The 16,802-nt window shown below is 40.9% G+C and overlaps 1 protein-coding gene across 2 annotated transcripts; it reads right to left on the bottom strand.

Annotated features, from left to right (window-relative positions):
* Window positions 1–1,975: 1,975 nt before the first annotated feature.
* On the bottom strand, window positions 1,976–16,450 carry GCSAM (germinal center associated signaling and motility). 2 transcript variants are annotated; one of them, XM_057697548.1, is made up of 6 exons: window positions 16,332–16,450; window positions 13,222–13,290; window positions 10,852–10,896; window positions 9,777–9,823; window positions 3,868–3,896; window positions 1,976–3,002 (listed from the first exon to the last, which is right to left on the bottom strand). In XM_057697548.1, the coding sequence occupies exons 1-6, from the start codon at window positions 16,358–16,360 to the stop codon at window positions 2,736–2,738; spliced, it is 486 nt and encodes a 161-aa protein (XP_057553531.1). In that variant the 5' UTR covers window positions 16,361–16,450; the 3' UTR covers window positions 1,976–2,735. The 2 variants fall into 2 exon arrangements, with proteins under 2 accessions (XP_057553531.1, XP_057553532.1); XM_057697549.1 differs by having other exon boundaries at window positions 13,222–13,296; window positions 16,332–16,360.
* Between the last annotated feature and the right edge of the window lie 352 nt (window positions 16,451–16,802).

The following is a 16,802-nucleotide window of genomic DNA, read 5'->3' as shown; positions in this document are numbered from 1 at the left end:
TACGTATAGTTTCAGATCAGCATGGGGGAGGGGAATTTTCTGATTATATGTATGACTTAAGGGAGCATTTTAAACCCTTAGCTTCAGTTTCTTATCAAGAACAGGAATTCTTTAACTTAGGGGTTGCATCCCCAATCCCTTGAAATTGTGTACAAATATTTATGCGTGTGTGTGTGTGTGTGAGAATGTACATTTTCTGTAAAGAGGGTACACTGCTTTCATCAGAAATCCTGAAATCTGTGGAAAAGAGATCAGCATTATATACAGCCCTAGTAGGTCTTTCAAAGCACTCCCAAAGGCTCTCCTGCTCAAAAATAACTCCCTTTCGTAATCCCTCTAAATTTCATCATAAGAACAATTTTCTTTGTTTAAGCATTTATACTTAACATGTTTCCTATAAAACATATTTGGGACAAGCAATACTTTGACAGGGTAAGACTCAAACAACCACAGCTTATCATGTTGTACTGAGAATATTTAAACCAATCAACTTGCACAGTGGTCCAATGTCCAATTGAAAAATCCCAGGGTAAAGCCTAGCAATTTTGTGTGTCTGCCTTGCTGGAAGGCTACCAGGTAGCCCTGCCTCACCAGGCATATCAGCACATGTTTTTGTCTCTACATCATAAAGATTTTTGTATCCCTTTACTCTTTGATATCATTTGTTAGAATCTGTGATAGGTGATGTACATACATTGGCTCTAATCCTCCTGCTTATGGGTGATGGAGCTGAGCCTCTGAGCTAATGCTCAAGTTCACGGAGAGAGGAAGAGCTCGTACCGGGATTCGAATCACTTGATTATCTGGCTCCACTATCCACATTATTTGCCCTAAGCCATGTTAGAGCTTGAACAGTATTCCCTGCTACTGTGCATGCCTCCTTTTGAACTTGAGGGAATCCCAGTCAAGGGTCAAAGTTAAGATTCCATGTGGAAGAATTTTGCTAAAAATAAAAAGTGAGTGGAGGACAAGATACTAAGATGTGATTGGCTCTTAGATCAAGACCATCAACTGGCTGAAATCTCAGCAGACCTGTGTTGACACATCCAACCTCAAGCCACTGGATTGATGGATTGATTGATTCCCACTGGGCACTTAGCACACTTTAAATAGCAAAATTATTTAACTTTGGTTCAGTTGGGGAACAAAACAGTAATTAAACATAATGCATCTCCTGCTTGTCTCAACAAACTTCTTACTATTTTCACATCCCTAAAATTAGGATAATAGCTATGGGTTAAATAAAACAGGAAGTTGAGAACACAGGTGTGCATATAAAAATAGTCTAATTTGCTAATTGTTTTTGCTCTCATCCTAATTTGTGGTTTAATATTTTCATACCATTTTATTGGTACTAGCTCTTATAGGTTACACCAATCCCAAAACACATTTTTGTTTTGTTTGTCTACAGTTATGATTATTTAAGGAAGGGGTCTGCAAATTTTTGTTTTTCTGATAGGGCCCCCAAATAAATATTTTTGGCTTTGCAGGACCTACAGTGTGTATCACAACATTTCAACTCTCCTGAGGTTAAGAAGCCACAGACAGTACCGAGACAAATGAGCGGGCGGGCTGTGGGCCAATGACATTTTATTTACCAGAACAGCGAGTCGGCCAGATTTAGCCTGTGGGCCAGAGTGTGCTGACCCCTGTTTTAGGGGATAAGCATAATTGTAGAACCACTAAAAGAAAATAATAGGGAAATAAATAATCGGGCCATAGGGAGAAGTGCTCGTTAGAGAAGGGTGTGTGTGCATGTGTGTGATTTTTCCAATGTGGGCACTATTCATAGTTTATACATGACATGTTATTTAACACATACCTATACCATATAGTAGAGGCCCTTCAATGCAGTATATTGGAAGAGCACTGAATTGGAAGGAAATCAGGCTCTAGGTAAAGTTCAGCCACTCACTTGCAATGTTGCATTGAGCTAGTTATCCTCTCTGAGCCAAGAAAAAGATAATGGGATTAAAGGATTTCCAATGATCTTTCTATTCTATCCTTCTCTGATGCTATGATTTTCCTAAGATTTCTAGGGAGAAATACAAAGTTGAAAAATATGGATTAAAAATATATAAAAAATACATAAAAACCTGGCCTGGAACTTACTAATTCGACCCATGTAACCAACCGAGCCACCAGAGCCAATGAGTCAAAGGATGCCCTGTGAAGGACACTGCTTAGTGGTGTGGAGTGAGAGCAACGCCACGGGTGCCCACCCGGAAGCCTACGAGTGAGAAGCTGGGTCTCCACACATGTGTGGAACAAGGACTCCCCTTTGGGTGCACTGAATATGATGTAAGCTTCCCTGTGACTTCAGAGGACAGTCATGTGGGCATTTTATAAGAAGAACCTTAACAGAGGAGCAGGGGATCAGGGAGTCCTTCCCACCACTGAGTAGAATGGCCCATTTCCAAAGCCACTCAGAATCAGAGATAGTCACTTCCTTCTCCAAGAGAGTTTGAGACAGCTGGTTGACCTTTGGATGTTGGACACTGAGGAGGATCTAAGAGGCCCTGAGGCTTGCAAACCACATTCTGCAGAGACCCCTAAAGAAAGGGCCGTTGTGTGTGTGCTGCGGGGGAGATAAGCTCAGAGTGCTTTGTGCCCCACGCCTGCTTCAACCAGAGCTCCCCACCCCCGGCTTTTACTTGCTGGTATTAAGTGCTGGTTCAATCACTTCATTAAAAATGGGAAAATTGAGCCTGAGAACAGGGCATAGGTGGATGTGGCTATTTCAGGGAGTGAGAGAAAATTCTACTGGGCATGAGAAGTTCATATTCATCTTCTGGGGAGGCTGGATACCTAGGGGCAGAAGGCACACGAATAAGTGAATACTCAGTCTCAGTTCCTCCTGGAGACTCTCTGGGCCTCTCAGCCTTGAGGGAAACGTTCTCATAGTACTCCTCAGCAGAGTTCCCCGGTGGCTTTTTCCCGTGGACGCTGTGATTGATAAGGGTGTAGCACAGATCCTCGGAGGAGCCCTGGTCAACATTCTCCTGCTGGTCAAAGAAGAGCCATCATCAAGACCTGACATCTTGCCATTCTCTTTATACGTCATCTCAACAGAGGTTCAGCCTTGGGCAAAATCTGTCTTGCATGACCACGTCCCTTCCACTTCTTGTCTGGTTTTCCTAAATGGCTGCCCCCACCCCAACCACTAGCCCACGCCGCCAGAGTCCTCACATTGCTCAGAGAATTTAGCCTACTTAGGCATGTGCTCTCTGCCCCATATCCCAGAGTGGCCCCTGACCACCTTATATAATTCCCAAAGTCTCAGGACCCCGAGGGCAGCCTATTCTAATATAAGAGAAGAATCTGAAGACACCTTAAAGGGCTGGGTTATGATATTTACCCAGTCTAGAGATATTTGCATTATTAAAAAGATAATCTGCTTAAGAGAAGTTCTAATCCAGTGAAATCTCAGGAGATAAAGAGCAGAACAGCAAGGCACAGGAGAAAGAGCATGGATTCCTGCCCCTGCTGTCTTGTCAGCTGTTGGGCTTTGAGGGAATATCACTTAATCTCTCAGTTTTCTCATCTGTAAAATGGGTGGGAGAATAATAGTACAAGTCTTGTTGGGTTGCTGTGACATTTACATGAGATGATGCATGTGGATTGCTCATCCACTGCATGGCACAAACTAAGTGCTCAATAAATATTAGTTTCTGTCAATAAATTACGCAGCAGAGGTGGCTGTTGCTTCTGCTACCAGGCTCTGCACATGTTCCTGGGCTCGCAAGCAATGGCATCTATAGTATTCAATTGCAATGTCAGAGGGGTCTTGGAGGTCTTCTCCTGCTATCTGAGGTGTCTGCATTTCTACTATCATCTCAGAAAAAGTCTCAGAGACGTTTGCATTACCTGGATGGGAGCAGATGGTGTTTCTTCATCTGGAGAAAGAAAATACACGTAATGAATTTCAGGTCATGTGGAGATTTCTGGGAGGAGAGGAGAGGAGCACTGAAAGAGCAACCAGAGAGCCAAGGAAGAGCTGAGGTAGCCCTTAGCAGGCTATCCTGATCTTCAACACATCCCTGGGGGTGACAGGGCCATCTAAACAAGAAGTAGCCAGAGCTGTGCTGAGTGGAGGGGAGCATATTCAGTGGGTCTTTGTTTTGGATAGGAAATCACACTTCCCTTCCCTCCCTTCCACACTCTTTTTCTTCTCTGTCCTTCCTTATCTAAAATTTGTCACATGCCTACTCTGTACTGTGAACTGGGGAGACAAAGAAGAATCAGACAGTCCCTATCCTCAAGGGACTCACAGGCAAACGTAGGAGGCAGACAAGGACCTAAGAGAGACCCACAAGGCAGAGGAAGGCTATTGCTCCTACTGTAGGTGACAGGGGATGATGGCAGTGTGGAAGCTGGTGCTCAAGGAAAGCTTTACAGAGAAAGAAACTCTTAAACTGAACACTCCCATTTTTGATACTGCTGGCAGAAACAAACATAAACAGGCCAATGTTTCAAAAGCCAGTGTATTTAAAACCAGCTGGTCTGGCCACTCAGCAAAGAGGCAAACACAGCAGCTCAGCAGGCAAAGATGGGCTTTCACATGGAAGCCTCATGCTATCACCCGACACAGGAGGTGGATGTACCCATGCAGGCCACCTTGTCATATAAGGATTTACATTCCCTCAGGACTGACATTTCAGATTCTCACGTCTCCATAAATTCCCCTGGCTATCTAGGACTTCCTTGATTATCACTGCAAGAAAAGGGTCTGTGGGGGTCCAAATGGTGGCATAGGAAGACCCTACATGCAGCACCTCCCATGGATACACCAAATCTACACCTAAATATAGAGCAATTCCTTCTGAAGAATAACTGAGGACTGACTGAACAGCTTTGCACAATAAATGACAGAAGGATCACATCGAGATGGGTAGGAGAGACGAAGACATGGTGTGGACGGAAACCGTATCCTTCACACAGCAACATGCGGTAAGGAGGGGCCCATGTGCACACTCACCCACTCCCCGGGGCACAGCAATAAAAATGGTGGTTTAAAATGCACCTAGACTATATGTGAAGAAATCCATTTACTACCCCCACAGCATCTGCCAAATGAGCAGGTAACTGCTGGAACACTCCTCAGGGTCAAAGGTCCTGGAGAGCACCATTTTTTGCATTCCTCCTTCACCTTGATAGCACAGATGGGAACACAGCCCAGGTTCTCCAGCCAGCCTGACCAGGCTGCCCCTGTACCCCCCAGGCCCGCAGAAGCTCCAGCCATCCCCCAAAAGCAACACCAGGGTAGTGACCCCCTGCCCCCCCACCCAGCTCTTACCCCAGCTCCAGCCATCCCGCCAAAGGTGCCCGGCACATACCGTCTACACAGAGGCTACTCCTACACAAGGCCATGACTTCAAGACTGGAAGAGGTAGCTGTTTTGACTAATTCATAGAAACAAACACAGAAAAGCAAACAAAATGAGACAGAGGAATGTTCCAAATGAAAGAACAAAATAACCCCCAGATGAAATCCCTAATGAAATGCAAATAAGTAATTTACCTGATAGAGTTCAAAATAATGATCATAAAGATGCTGACCAAACTCAGCAGAAGAATGGAGGAACACGGCAAGAACCTCAACAAAGGTTGGGAAACGTAAGAAAGGAAACCAATCAGTGGTAAAGAATGCTATAACTGAAATGAAAAATACATTAGAGGGAATCAACAACAGTTTAGATGATACAGAGAGAAGGATCAGTGATCGGAAGACAGAAGAGTGGAAATCACTCAACAGAACAGCAAAAGGACAGAAGAATTTTAGAAAATGAGGATAGTTTAAGGAAACTCTGAGACAAACATCAAGCAAACTAATATTCACATTATAGGGGTCCCTGAAGGAGAAGAGTGAGAGAAAGAGGCAGAAGATGTATTTAAAGAAATAGTGGCTGAAAACTTCTTTAATCTGGGGAAGGACAAAGACATCCAGGTCCAGGAGGCAATCATAAGATGAACCCCAATCATAATTAAAATGGCAAAAGTGAAAGATAAAGAGACAATTTCAAGGCTGCAAGAGAAAAACAGCAAGTCACATCAAGGGAACTCCTATAAGACTATCAGCTGATTTTTTAGCAGAAACTTTGCAGGCCAGAGGGGAGTAGCATGATATACTTGAAGTGCTGAAAGGAGAAACCTTACAACCCAAGAAAACTCTACCCAGCAAGGTTATTATTCAGAATTGAAGAAGAGGTAAAATTTCCCAGACAAGGAAAAACTAAGAGTTTATCACCACCAGACTGACCTTACAGGAAATGTTTAAGGGTCTTCTTTAAGCAGAAAAGAAAAGATTATAACTAGAAATAAGATAATATGCAAAAGAAAATATCTCACTGGCAAAGGCAAATATATATTAAAGCCAGTGGACTGGCCACTTAAAAAGCTAGAAGGTTAAAAGACCAAAGTAGTAAAATCAACTATAACTACAATAAGAGGTTAAGGGATACACAGAATAAAAATGTAAAATATGAGGACAAAAACATAAATGTGGGGGTGGTAAAAACGTAGTGCTTTTAGAATGCATTCAAACTTAAGTGACTGTCAGCTTGAAACTAACTGATATATATATACAAACAATCACAAGAGACAACTACAAATAAGCCAACAAAGTGGACAATCTAGAAGAAATGGATAAATTCCTAGAAACGCCCAATCTTCCAAGACCGATTCAGAAAGAAATAGAAAATATGAACAGACCAATTACTAGCAATGAAATTGACAGTAATCAAACAACTCCCAACAAACAAAAACTTAGGACCAGGTGGTTTTACAGGTGAATTCTACCAAACATTTAAAGAAGAGTTAATACCTAGTCTTCTCAAATTATTCCAAAATATTGAAGATGAAGGAATGCTTCCACACTCATTTTACAAGGCCTGCATTACCCTGATACCAAAGACACCACAGAAAAAAAATTACAGGCCAGTATCCCTGATGAATATAGATGCAAAAATCCTCAACAAAATATTATCAAACCAAATTCAACAGTACATTAAAAGGATCATATACCATGGTCAAGTGGAATTTGCTCCAGGGATGCAAGGGTGATACCATATCCACAAATCAGTCAATGTGATACACCACATTAACAAAATGAAGGATAAAAGACATGTGATCCCTTCAATAGATGCAGACAAAGCATCTGACAAAATTTAACGTCCAACGTGTATGTGTGTGGCTGAGTCGCTTTGCTGTGCACCTGAAACTACCACAATATTGTTAATTGGCTATACTCCAACATAAAATAAAAAGTTTAAAAAGAATGTAACATCCATTTATGATAAAGACTCTTAACAAACTGAATATAGAGGGACCATACCTCAGCATAATAAAGGCCATGTACATCAAGCCCACAGCTAACATCATGCACAATGATGAGAAGCTGAAATCTTTCCCTTTAAGATCAGAAACAAGACAAGTGTGCCAACACTCACCACTTTTATTCAACACAATACTGGAAGTCTAGCCACAGCAACCAGATGAGAAAAAGAGATAACACTCATGCATATTAGAAGGGAAAAGGTAAAACTATCACTCTTTGCAGATGATATAATACTATATATAGAAAATCCTAAAGACGCCACCAAAAAACTATTAGAGCTAATAAATTCAGCAAAATTTCAGGATACAAAATTAACATACAGAAAACTGTTGCATTTCTATACATTAATAACAAACTATCAGAAAGAGAAATTAAGAAAACAATCCTATTTACAATTGTATCAAGGAATAAACATCTAGGAATAAATCTAACCCAGGAGGTAAAATACGTGTACTCTGAAAACTATAAGACATAGATGAAAGCAATTGAAGACGACATACAAAACATGGAAAGATATACTGTGTTCATGGTTTGGAAAAACTAATATTGTTTTTCACAGAACTAGAATAAATGACCCTAAAGTTTGTGTGAAATCACAAAAGATACAGAATAGCCAAGCAGTCTTGAGAAAGAAAATAAAAGCTGGCGGTATCATGCTTTGTGATTTCAAACTATACTATACTACTATAGTATGCTATTAGTGTAGTAGTACTATGGTGCTAACACTATACTACTATACTGGATATTATTAAAAAGACAAGAAATAACGACTGTTGTCAAGGATGGGGAGAAATAGGAATCTTTTTGCACTGTTGGTGGGATTGTAAATTGCTGCAGCCTCTATGGGAAACAGCATGGAGTTTCCTCAAAAAATTAAATTTATAACTACCATACAATCCAGTAATTCCACTTCTGAGTATTGATCTGAAGAAAACAAAAGCACTAATTCAAAAAGATATATGCACCCCAATGTTCACTGCAGCATTATTTACAGTAGCCAAGATAGGGAAGCAACCTAAGTGTCCCTCGATAGATGAATGGATTAAGAAGACATGGTATATGTATATACGATGAAATATTACTCAGCCATAAAAAGAATGAAATCTTGCCATCTGCAACAATGTGGTTGAATCTAGAGTGTATTATGCTGAGTGAAATAAGTCACAGAGAGAAAAAATATTGTATGATTTCACTTATACATAGAATCTAAAAAACAAAACAAACGAACAAACATAACAAAATAGAAACAAACTCATAGATACAGAGAACACCCTGGTGGTTACCAGAGGGGAAGGGGTTAGGGTATGAGTTAATAGGTGATAGAGATTAAGAGGTACAAACATCCAGTTATAACATAAATAAGTCACAAGGACATAATATAGAGTACCAAGAATATTGTGAATAGTACTACAGTAATTTTGTATGGTGACAGAGGGTAACTAGACCTCTCATGGTGATCATTTTGTTGTATTGATATAAGAATAGCAATGCACTGTGTTGTGCACCTGAAACTAATATAAATGCTGTAAGTCAATAACTTCAATAAAATTTTAAAGAAAGAAAAGTGTATGAGTTTCATCATTAGAGGTCTATTTCTATTTCTATTTTGCTCTGTGGAGACTGGGGTTTCCTGACACCCACAACTTCCTTGGGTGAAATGGCTAAGGGTGGGAGGCCTGTAATATTTTTTTACACACTTATAGGGCTAGTTTTTAAGATTCAGAGTGAATGAACCAGGCTCTCCTTTTTGAACCTAGGAAGGCAAAGGCAAACTCATTTGCTTTTATTCTTTAGAAATGCTGTGGCCTGTCCTCAGGCCTGTACTTCCTTTGTTCCCTCCCCCCATACATGTGACACTACTCACCACCCTCTCCTTCAAATGCTTTGCTTTCCTTAACTTCAGCCCTATTCCGTCACCAGAGACTGCTGCATCAGCCTCCTAAGTGGTCTTCCAGCATCTGCTCTTGCCATTCCCTATTAAAACCTGTTCTCCACACAGCAAACTGGGTGATGTCTTTAATGCAAATGCCCCTTGTTTAAAGCCTTTCAGTGCCTCCTATAGGTCTCAAGACAAAAACCCTAACCCTAAACTTGACCGCATGGCCCTGCCCCTTCTCGGTGGTCTCTGTGCCCACACTGGCCTCTTTGCAGTCCTTACAAGTGCCCACGCCTCCATCTTTTGCTTTTGTTGTTCCCATTTAATTCCTTCAGCCTGCAGACCTCAGGAAATAACGAAAGGCTATGGAGATAGATAAGCCAGTTCTTTCCTCAGTGAGCTCTCAGTTTAGTGGAGAAAAAGCGATGTGCAACCGGACAAATTGCAGCAAATGTGCAAGTATTATACTAGGAATACGCCCAAGGAGCTTTGGGAGCGGAGGGAAGGGGCAGCTTGGAAACCTAACTCTGTCAAAAGTGAAAATGATGTGAAAGCAATAACTCACTTTGCTGTGGGGAATCTTGTCTTGCTTTAAAAATGTGCATTTTTTTCCTGTAAAAGAAAAGGAAAGTAATTTGGTTGTTTTAATATTTTAGAAACTCTCAAAGGGAGTTACACTCAACTATAAAAAATTATGCTTAACTCATTTGTTAAAGTTATAAGCCTTTTATAATACCTCCTTCAGCCAGAGAGATAAGGGGATAGGAAAAAGAAAAAATGAAAGAGAAGACCAAGTAGAAATCTACTCCTTTGTGTTTCTCTCCCTTTTTCTCCTTCCTACTCCCTTTTCTGAGGTTGGTATGGAATTGATTTATAGATGGAGAACTATGGTTATGTTATACATAACTTTCTTGGAGATTTTTTTTCTGACAAAATATCAATTTCTTTTATATCAAGCAGCCATTGTTACATCCAATCCCAACTTCAGTCCCAATCTATGATATCCAAACAAGCAAGCAAGCAAACAAGCAAGCAAACACCTCCCATAGGAACGCAGAGGTGACTACACTGTATCGGTGACCCTCGGAAAAACACAGTATAACAGCAGCCAGTTATCATCTCAGGAAACAAGGACAACATCTGCTCTAAGGAGAATGACCATATGTCCTACTTTGCACAGACAGTTTAGTTTATGTCGTTATCAATCACTTAGTGACCCTTAACTGTTTTTAGCCTCCTTTGCACTTGCAAAAGTTTCCCCGTTTGGACAATGAATTATACGATCACCCTGGCTATATGCTCTCTGCGCAAGGGACAGAAATGCATGCTTCTGTTCTAAGGAGACACTGGAATTTGCAGTGTGATTAAGGGGCCTTTCTCTACATCGACAGCCAGTTTCATCCTTGCTTCTGAAGCTTTCCTATTTGAAAAGTATGTAACCACCCATGAGACTATCGTTCCTGTTTCTCACCAAACTTGAAGCATCGCTTCCCTGACTGACTCTCAGATGACGGTGCCTGGGTTAGTGCTGGGCTTCCACTGTGGCTACAGACAGTGGGCAATTCAGGTAACTTACAGCAAATACCACATTGAAACTACACGTATAGGGAAATTACCCCTGCAGACAGTTCTCCACTCACCACGGAAGGCAGAAACACCCATCAGCGATGTGGCAGTCCCAGCATCTAAAATACCCAAGAGATGACACAAATCATAAGTTTAGTTTCTACAGCTTTGTTAGGGTGACTCCCTTCCTTTCATCATTTTTGTGAAAAACCTTTTCTTTTTTCTCTTCCCGAGAGAATATTCATTCTAGGTGACTTGGACACATCTATCATACTAGAACAGCTTCGTCCTCCCAGGACATTAACTGGACCTTTGGAAATATGACATTATCAACTCCTAATCAGAGAAGGAATGTTCTGTTGTGTTCCCACTGAATGAAAAAGGCTTGCTCATCCCCAATTTCAGTGATTTATGTGGGCTCTTGTGATGAAGGACACACAGAGTTATCTCCAGGAAATCAGAGTAGAAGTGTGTGGACATCTGAGAAATTTCTTCTAGGCACAGATTAAGCAGTATTTACATAGGATCCGGCTGTACTCTGAATTTCTCCTGTTCATACTCTATTATAATTGCCTGCTCACTTGTCTATGTCCTACACTAAAAGGTGACCTTCACAAGGTCAGGGACCATATTTGTCTGTTGGTTATGGTATAGACCACCAGCCTGTGCCACCGTGTCTGGCACATAGTAAATATATTTGCAACAAGTATTTGATAAATGAAGGAGTGGCTAAGAACAGAGCAACTCTAACTGGCTCAACTCATCAGATCTGCCTTATTGACCTCAAGGTATAGCTATATAAACAGGACATGTTATCTTTTTAATGTTATCTCTTTAAAGGCTCAGGCTCTCTCTGCAGTCAGACATGGAGGCTAAATCTGGGCATCTTGCTGAAATGAGGCATAGTTAACAACCTACACGGTTGACTGGAAAAGGCCTTTATAAAGTACTGCATGTACCAATAATACTATGAAAAAATATTTGGAAAATACCATCCAAAAATATCTCCCCCAGTGAGCTTTTTCAGGGAGTTCCCTTGGAAAGGAGAGTGGAAGGGGCTGCTGCACGTGAGCTTGGCCATGGGCGGCTACGTGTTGAGTCTTCTGACAGCCTCTGGGGCTTATGCACCGTGAGAGCCTTTGGGGCTGAGAAGCACGGCTGTAGTTCTTCCCCCTCTTCAGGCTACATTCGGGGTTCTTGAGCCCATTTGCTTATATCTCCTCTTTCTGCCGCTAAAGAAACACCAGAAGGAAACCACTGAATCAACTCATGCTAAGAAATCAGGTTCGCTGAGCAGGCATGGGAGTGAGATGAAAGGAGATGATGAATTTTGCATAACCGGATCACTCTCTCTGGACTCCTTGAGCCACAGTTTCTTTAGGTATAAAATGAGGATACTTATACCGCTTCCTTCATGGAGTTGTAAGGGTTCAATACAGTTAAACATGGGCAGAAGCTATTTTTAGACTGGTTATTTCCCCAAGTCAACTCTTCTGTAATATATTCTTGCATTTCACTTTGGAGTTTTGGTCTGGGGTAGGTTCGGACATCCTCCACGAAGGAGGCCAGATGAATCTCTATGACAGTGGGCTACGTGCCAGCGATTCCAGTTTCTTGTGTCTTATACAAAGCTTCCCTGGCTCCCCAGTCTGCCCAGTCTCTCCCTTCTTATAATGGCCATGACCCTTCCAGTCTGTTTCATCATTTAGACTGTATACTTTAACATATGTCCAATGATACACCCCAAATATATGATCCTTAGTTGGCACCAAAGAAAAGCACCTCGTTGAGGGGAGGTCTGTTTAGGCTTTGGCTGTGTAGCAGCTTTTTAACTGATACGCTTTCAAAAGCGTCTCCTGAAACCACAGGGAAAGTGTACATAACTCTTCAAGCCATACTACTGGCTTTGCCACCCTTTGGGATCCTTGGATTCAGGGACACTTGTTTCATATTTTAGCGATTCCCTGACACTCAAAAGACCTGGTCAGAAAGCATTGATGAGGAAGACATAAAGAGCTTCAGGATAATGACAAAAGTCTCTCTCCACAAACCTTTCAACAGTGGTAGCCATGTGGGGGGTGTGGTTACCTCGGAAACAGAAACTCAGAGCTTAAAGTGAAATGGCCAGGAGGGAGCTGGAGCAGAAAGGTACGTGAAATTGACAGACAAAGAGACAACAGGAAATAAGGGTCTTCTTTCCAGTTGCTAAGAGTTACACTAGGTTCCTAGCAAAGTAGCACATTTTCTGTGCAAAGGTTCAGAGTGGTTTTGTCTTTTGTCTTGTATCATTACATTGATTACATTTCGTATCATTACAGTCGTATCATTACTGCTGCTGTGCCTAAGCAGGGACCTCTGTTGTGAGGTACGTGAAGTCCAGGGCCTGACAGACTTCATTCCTCACAGGCAAAGCCTGGGAGAAGTTTTGTTGGATTTGCTCTCACCTGGGTGTTCTCTGTTTGAGGCTCTGATTTCTCACATTCCAGGGTGTCTCTTGAGTGTTCTGCTGCCACCTAAAACTCAACATATCAAGAATGAGCTAAGTCTTTCCTCTCCAGGCTTCCCACCTTGCTTGGTAATTTTTCCAACTTTCTTCATTTCTGCTGTTTGTGTGTAACCTCAGAATTGCCTTGGCTTCCTCTTGCTGCCCTCCCATCTGTTAATATGCCCTTCTAAAGCGTACACCTCAATCTGTCCTTGATTTGACCTTCTCTCCATTGCCACAGCAACAGCCCCCCAATGTTCTCCAACAACTGCCATACACAACCAGGCCCCAATCATTTGTTCCCAAATGTCCAGGAATCCTCACGGTGACTGCGAGAGTATTGCTGTACAGAGAGGCCCATCTGCTGGTGCAGTTTCAGGGACTGTACACAGGAACTGAGAATGGCACTGGCTTTGTCTCATGTAAATTGCAATTTTCACAGAAAACACCAAGGCAGAGAACGTGGGGTAAAAGGGGAGGAGAGAACTAAATAAAGAAAATAAATCAGCTCATTGTTTGGGTTGGGTTTCTGTATAACTGGGGGGAGTTTAGGGTATAGAGAAAAAGAAACTAAAAATTAAACACAAGTTACTATGTGCTTACTATATATATATGTATTTATATTTATATTTACTATATATATTTATACTATGTGCTTACTATATATATATTTATTTTATATATATAAACACAATTTACTATGTGCTTACTATATATATAAGTATACACATTTATATATATTTACTATGTGCTTACTATATATATATTTATATACATAAATTTATATATAAATTTATATATTTATATATACATATTACTATGTGCTTACTATATATGTGTATATATTTATATTTATTTATATATATATGCATACACACTATAAATACTACTTACTATTATATATATATTACTCACTACACATACTACTTACTAAATGTAGATAACACATACATTTGCTATGTTATATTTCATTTAATCCCAGAATAAATCCATGAAGTAGATATTATGATTCTATGTCTTACCCATGAAGAAATTGAGGTTAAAAAATTCATGCAACTTATCTGGGGGCAAGTAAGTGGGAATAAGTGGGAGAAGCTGAGTTTGCTTCTGGTAGATTCATCCTCTGAGGCTCTGAACTCCTCTCATGAAGCGAATCAGTGACATTCTGCCTGATAGTGGGAATTTCCCTGGTTTTTGTAACAAACTTGATCTGGAGAGACATGGTGGAGTGTGCTGACTGGATGATAACCAGGTGGTAGGGGTGAAGTTGAAAATCAGATCCAAGTAAATATACAACTTTTGAGTATATTAAGGAAGACATTTTAAGTCAGCATAGAAATGAAGATGCTGGACCAACTGAGTAACTATGTGGAAAAATATGTATTTCTGTCTGACACCATGTAGTGAATGTATGATGCTAAATGTAAAGCAATAAAACCATGAAAACTATACTGTGGATTTGTCTTATCTTGGGATGGGGAAATAATTTTAAGCATAAATTGGTAGAAACCAAAAGGCTTTCTAGATATAACTCAATTATGTTTGAATATATAAGAAAAACATGAAAATTCTGTATGGCACAAGACACACAGATTGGAAAATATTATTTTGGTAATATTTATGAGAAAGGGCTATTCTCTTCAAAGTAAAAATAGCTTTTACAATCAATAAAACAAAATAGACTGAAATCTAAAGTGAAAGTGGGCAAAAGAAATACAAATCTGTGATATAGACAGTAAAATAAAGATAATGCTTCTAATATTGTAAGAAGTTATAACTGTGATTTCCCAGTTTATTTTCTTGTTTATACTTTATATATTCTCCAATTTCTTTTACAACTCCAATTTCATGTATTAATTTCATAATCCTTCACCCTCTCATCAAACTTCTCACAAAAAAATTACAAATGTTAGTAACAACAATCGTAACTTTCTCAGTCACATCATATCTGTTATATTTTTCTTTTCAAGACAGGACTTATTTAGGTTTCCAATCATTCATTCAGCATTTACTGAGTGCCTACTGTATGACAGAAACAATGTTAGGAAAACAGAAATTCAAAAGATGAATCAGAAACATTCTCTACTTTTGGCCCTCACATCTAGGCATAAAAATAGGGATTTATAATCTGATAGAAGAATGCTAGAGTTGCAGACTGACAAAGGGCTGTGAGTATCTGGGGAGGAGACATCCAAGACAACACTGACCCTCAGGGAGGGCCAGGAGACATTCCACAGGCTAGCCATGCCTCCTTTTGGCAGGTGGCTTTTTGGATCCTATGTCCTAGCTCTCAGCGGCATGAACTGAGCTCTGGAACGCCAAACATAATCCTGAAAAGACCACCCCTCCAACTGCCCAGCTAGCTCATTCTCCCTAGACCCCCTCACTTTGTACCGTAAGGATTCCCTTGTTTTGGGTGGTACTAATTTTTACAATGGCTGCTTTGACATTAATGAAGATGACGGTCAAAAAAAAAAATCTTCTAATTACTGAACCCTACTCTGTATAGGTACTATGCTAGCATCATACACACTAGAACCCTCCAACATAGGTATTGTGTTCTTATTTCCATTTATGATGAGGAAACTGAGATCCAGAAAAGTTAAGCCGAGTTCTCTCCCGGTTTCAATGACCTGCTTACCAGTTTCTGGGAGTGTACACTAGCTAAGGTCTTATGCTATCAAGAAGATTGCTGTTTATTTTGAACTTTAAGAGTGACTAAAATGATGGTGGTGTCTTTAAGCTCTTTGTGGGGCATTAAGAGCTCAGGAGGTCATCCCCTCCTTGTCCCCAGAAAGTTGCTCCATTTCTTAGGGGCTAGTCTATTGCACAGAACTTCCTTGATGAAGTCCTGCCTTTCAGCCGTCCACCACCAGCTGCTCACTGTGATTCTGGGGAGAAGGCCAACCTATAAGCAATTGAACGTGTCCTCTGGCATGCAGCAGGTACTTCATTCTTGTCCGTCCCTTATCCAGTTGCCTTCTCCCCAGGAGCAGACTTCTTTTCCTCTTTCTGGCTACATTGCCCAGACCCATCTCCTCGGCTCCCCTTTAGGGAGTCTGGACTCACCTGTTTTCCCTCAGCAGAGAGTTCCCCATCCTCTCAGTCCTCTTGGTGCCTTCCCCTCAGCTTGCCCTGTGTTCGGACAAGGGCTGCTCCTGACTTAGAGATGGAGCTGCGTTGCTCTGGCCGCCAGGGCAGAGAGAGCTGAGAGGAGAGTATGCCTCTGCAGAGGGTAGGAGGAGTCCAAGGGGAGGAGATTCAGAAGTGCACACATGCACAACTTCCTAAAATGTCAGAGGGTGAACGAACTGGGTTATTGCCCTTAACCAGAAGCCATTAGTCAGTGAGAGTTTTAAGCAAATGGGGAAGCCCCGTCTGCAATTATAAACAGGCCATGGGGATTTTTCACCTCAGATGCCTACATTTATTAAACCACTTTGTAGTCCTAGAAATATTAGAGGGGGGAACTTTATTTTAAAACAAAAAAGCTTAAAAATCAGGCTGTAGACCAGTAGAAAATATTAGCAAAACATACAT

This window comes from Hippopotamus amphibius, chromosome 10, assembly GCF_030028045.1.
Source record: "Hippopotamus amphibius kiboko isolate mHipAmp2 chromosome 10, mHipAmp2.hap2, whole genome shotgun sequence".
Classification (NCBI taxonomy): domain Eukaryota; kingdom Metazoa; phylum Chordata; class Mammalia; order Artiodactyla; family Hippopotamidae; genus Hippopotamus; species Hippopotamus amphibius.
Note: the sequence above shows the minus strand (reverse complement) of the source record. Positions and strands in the feature narration are given on the sequence as shown.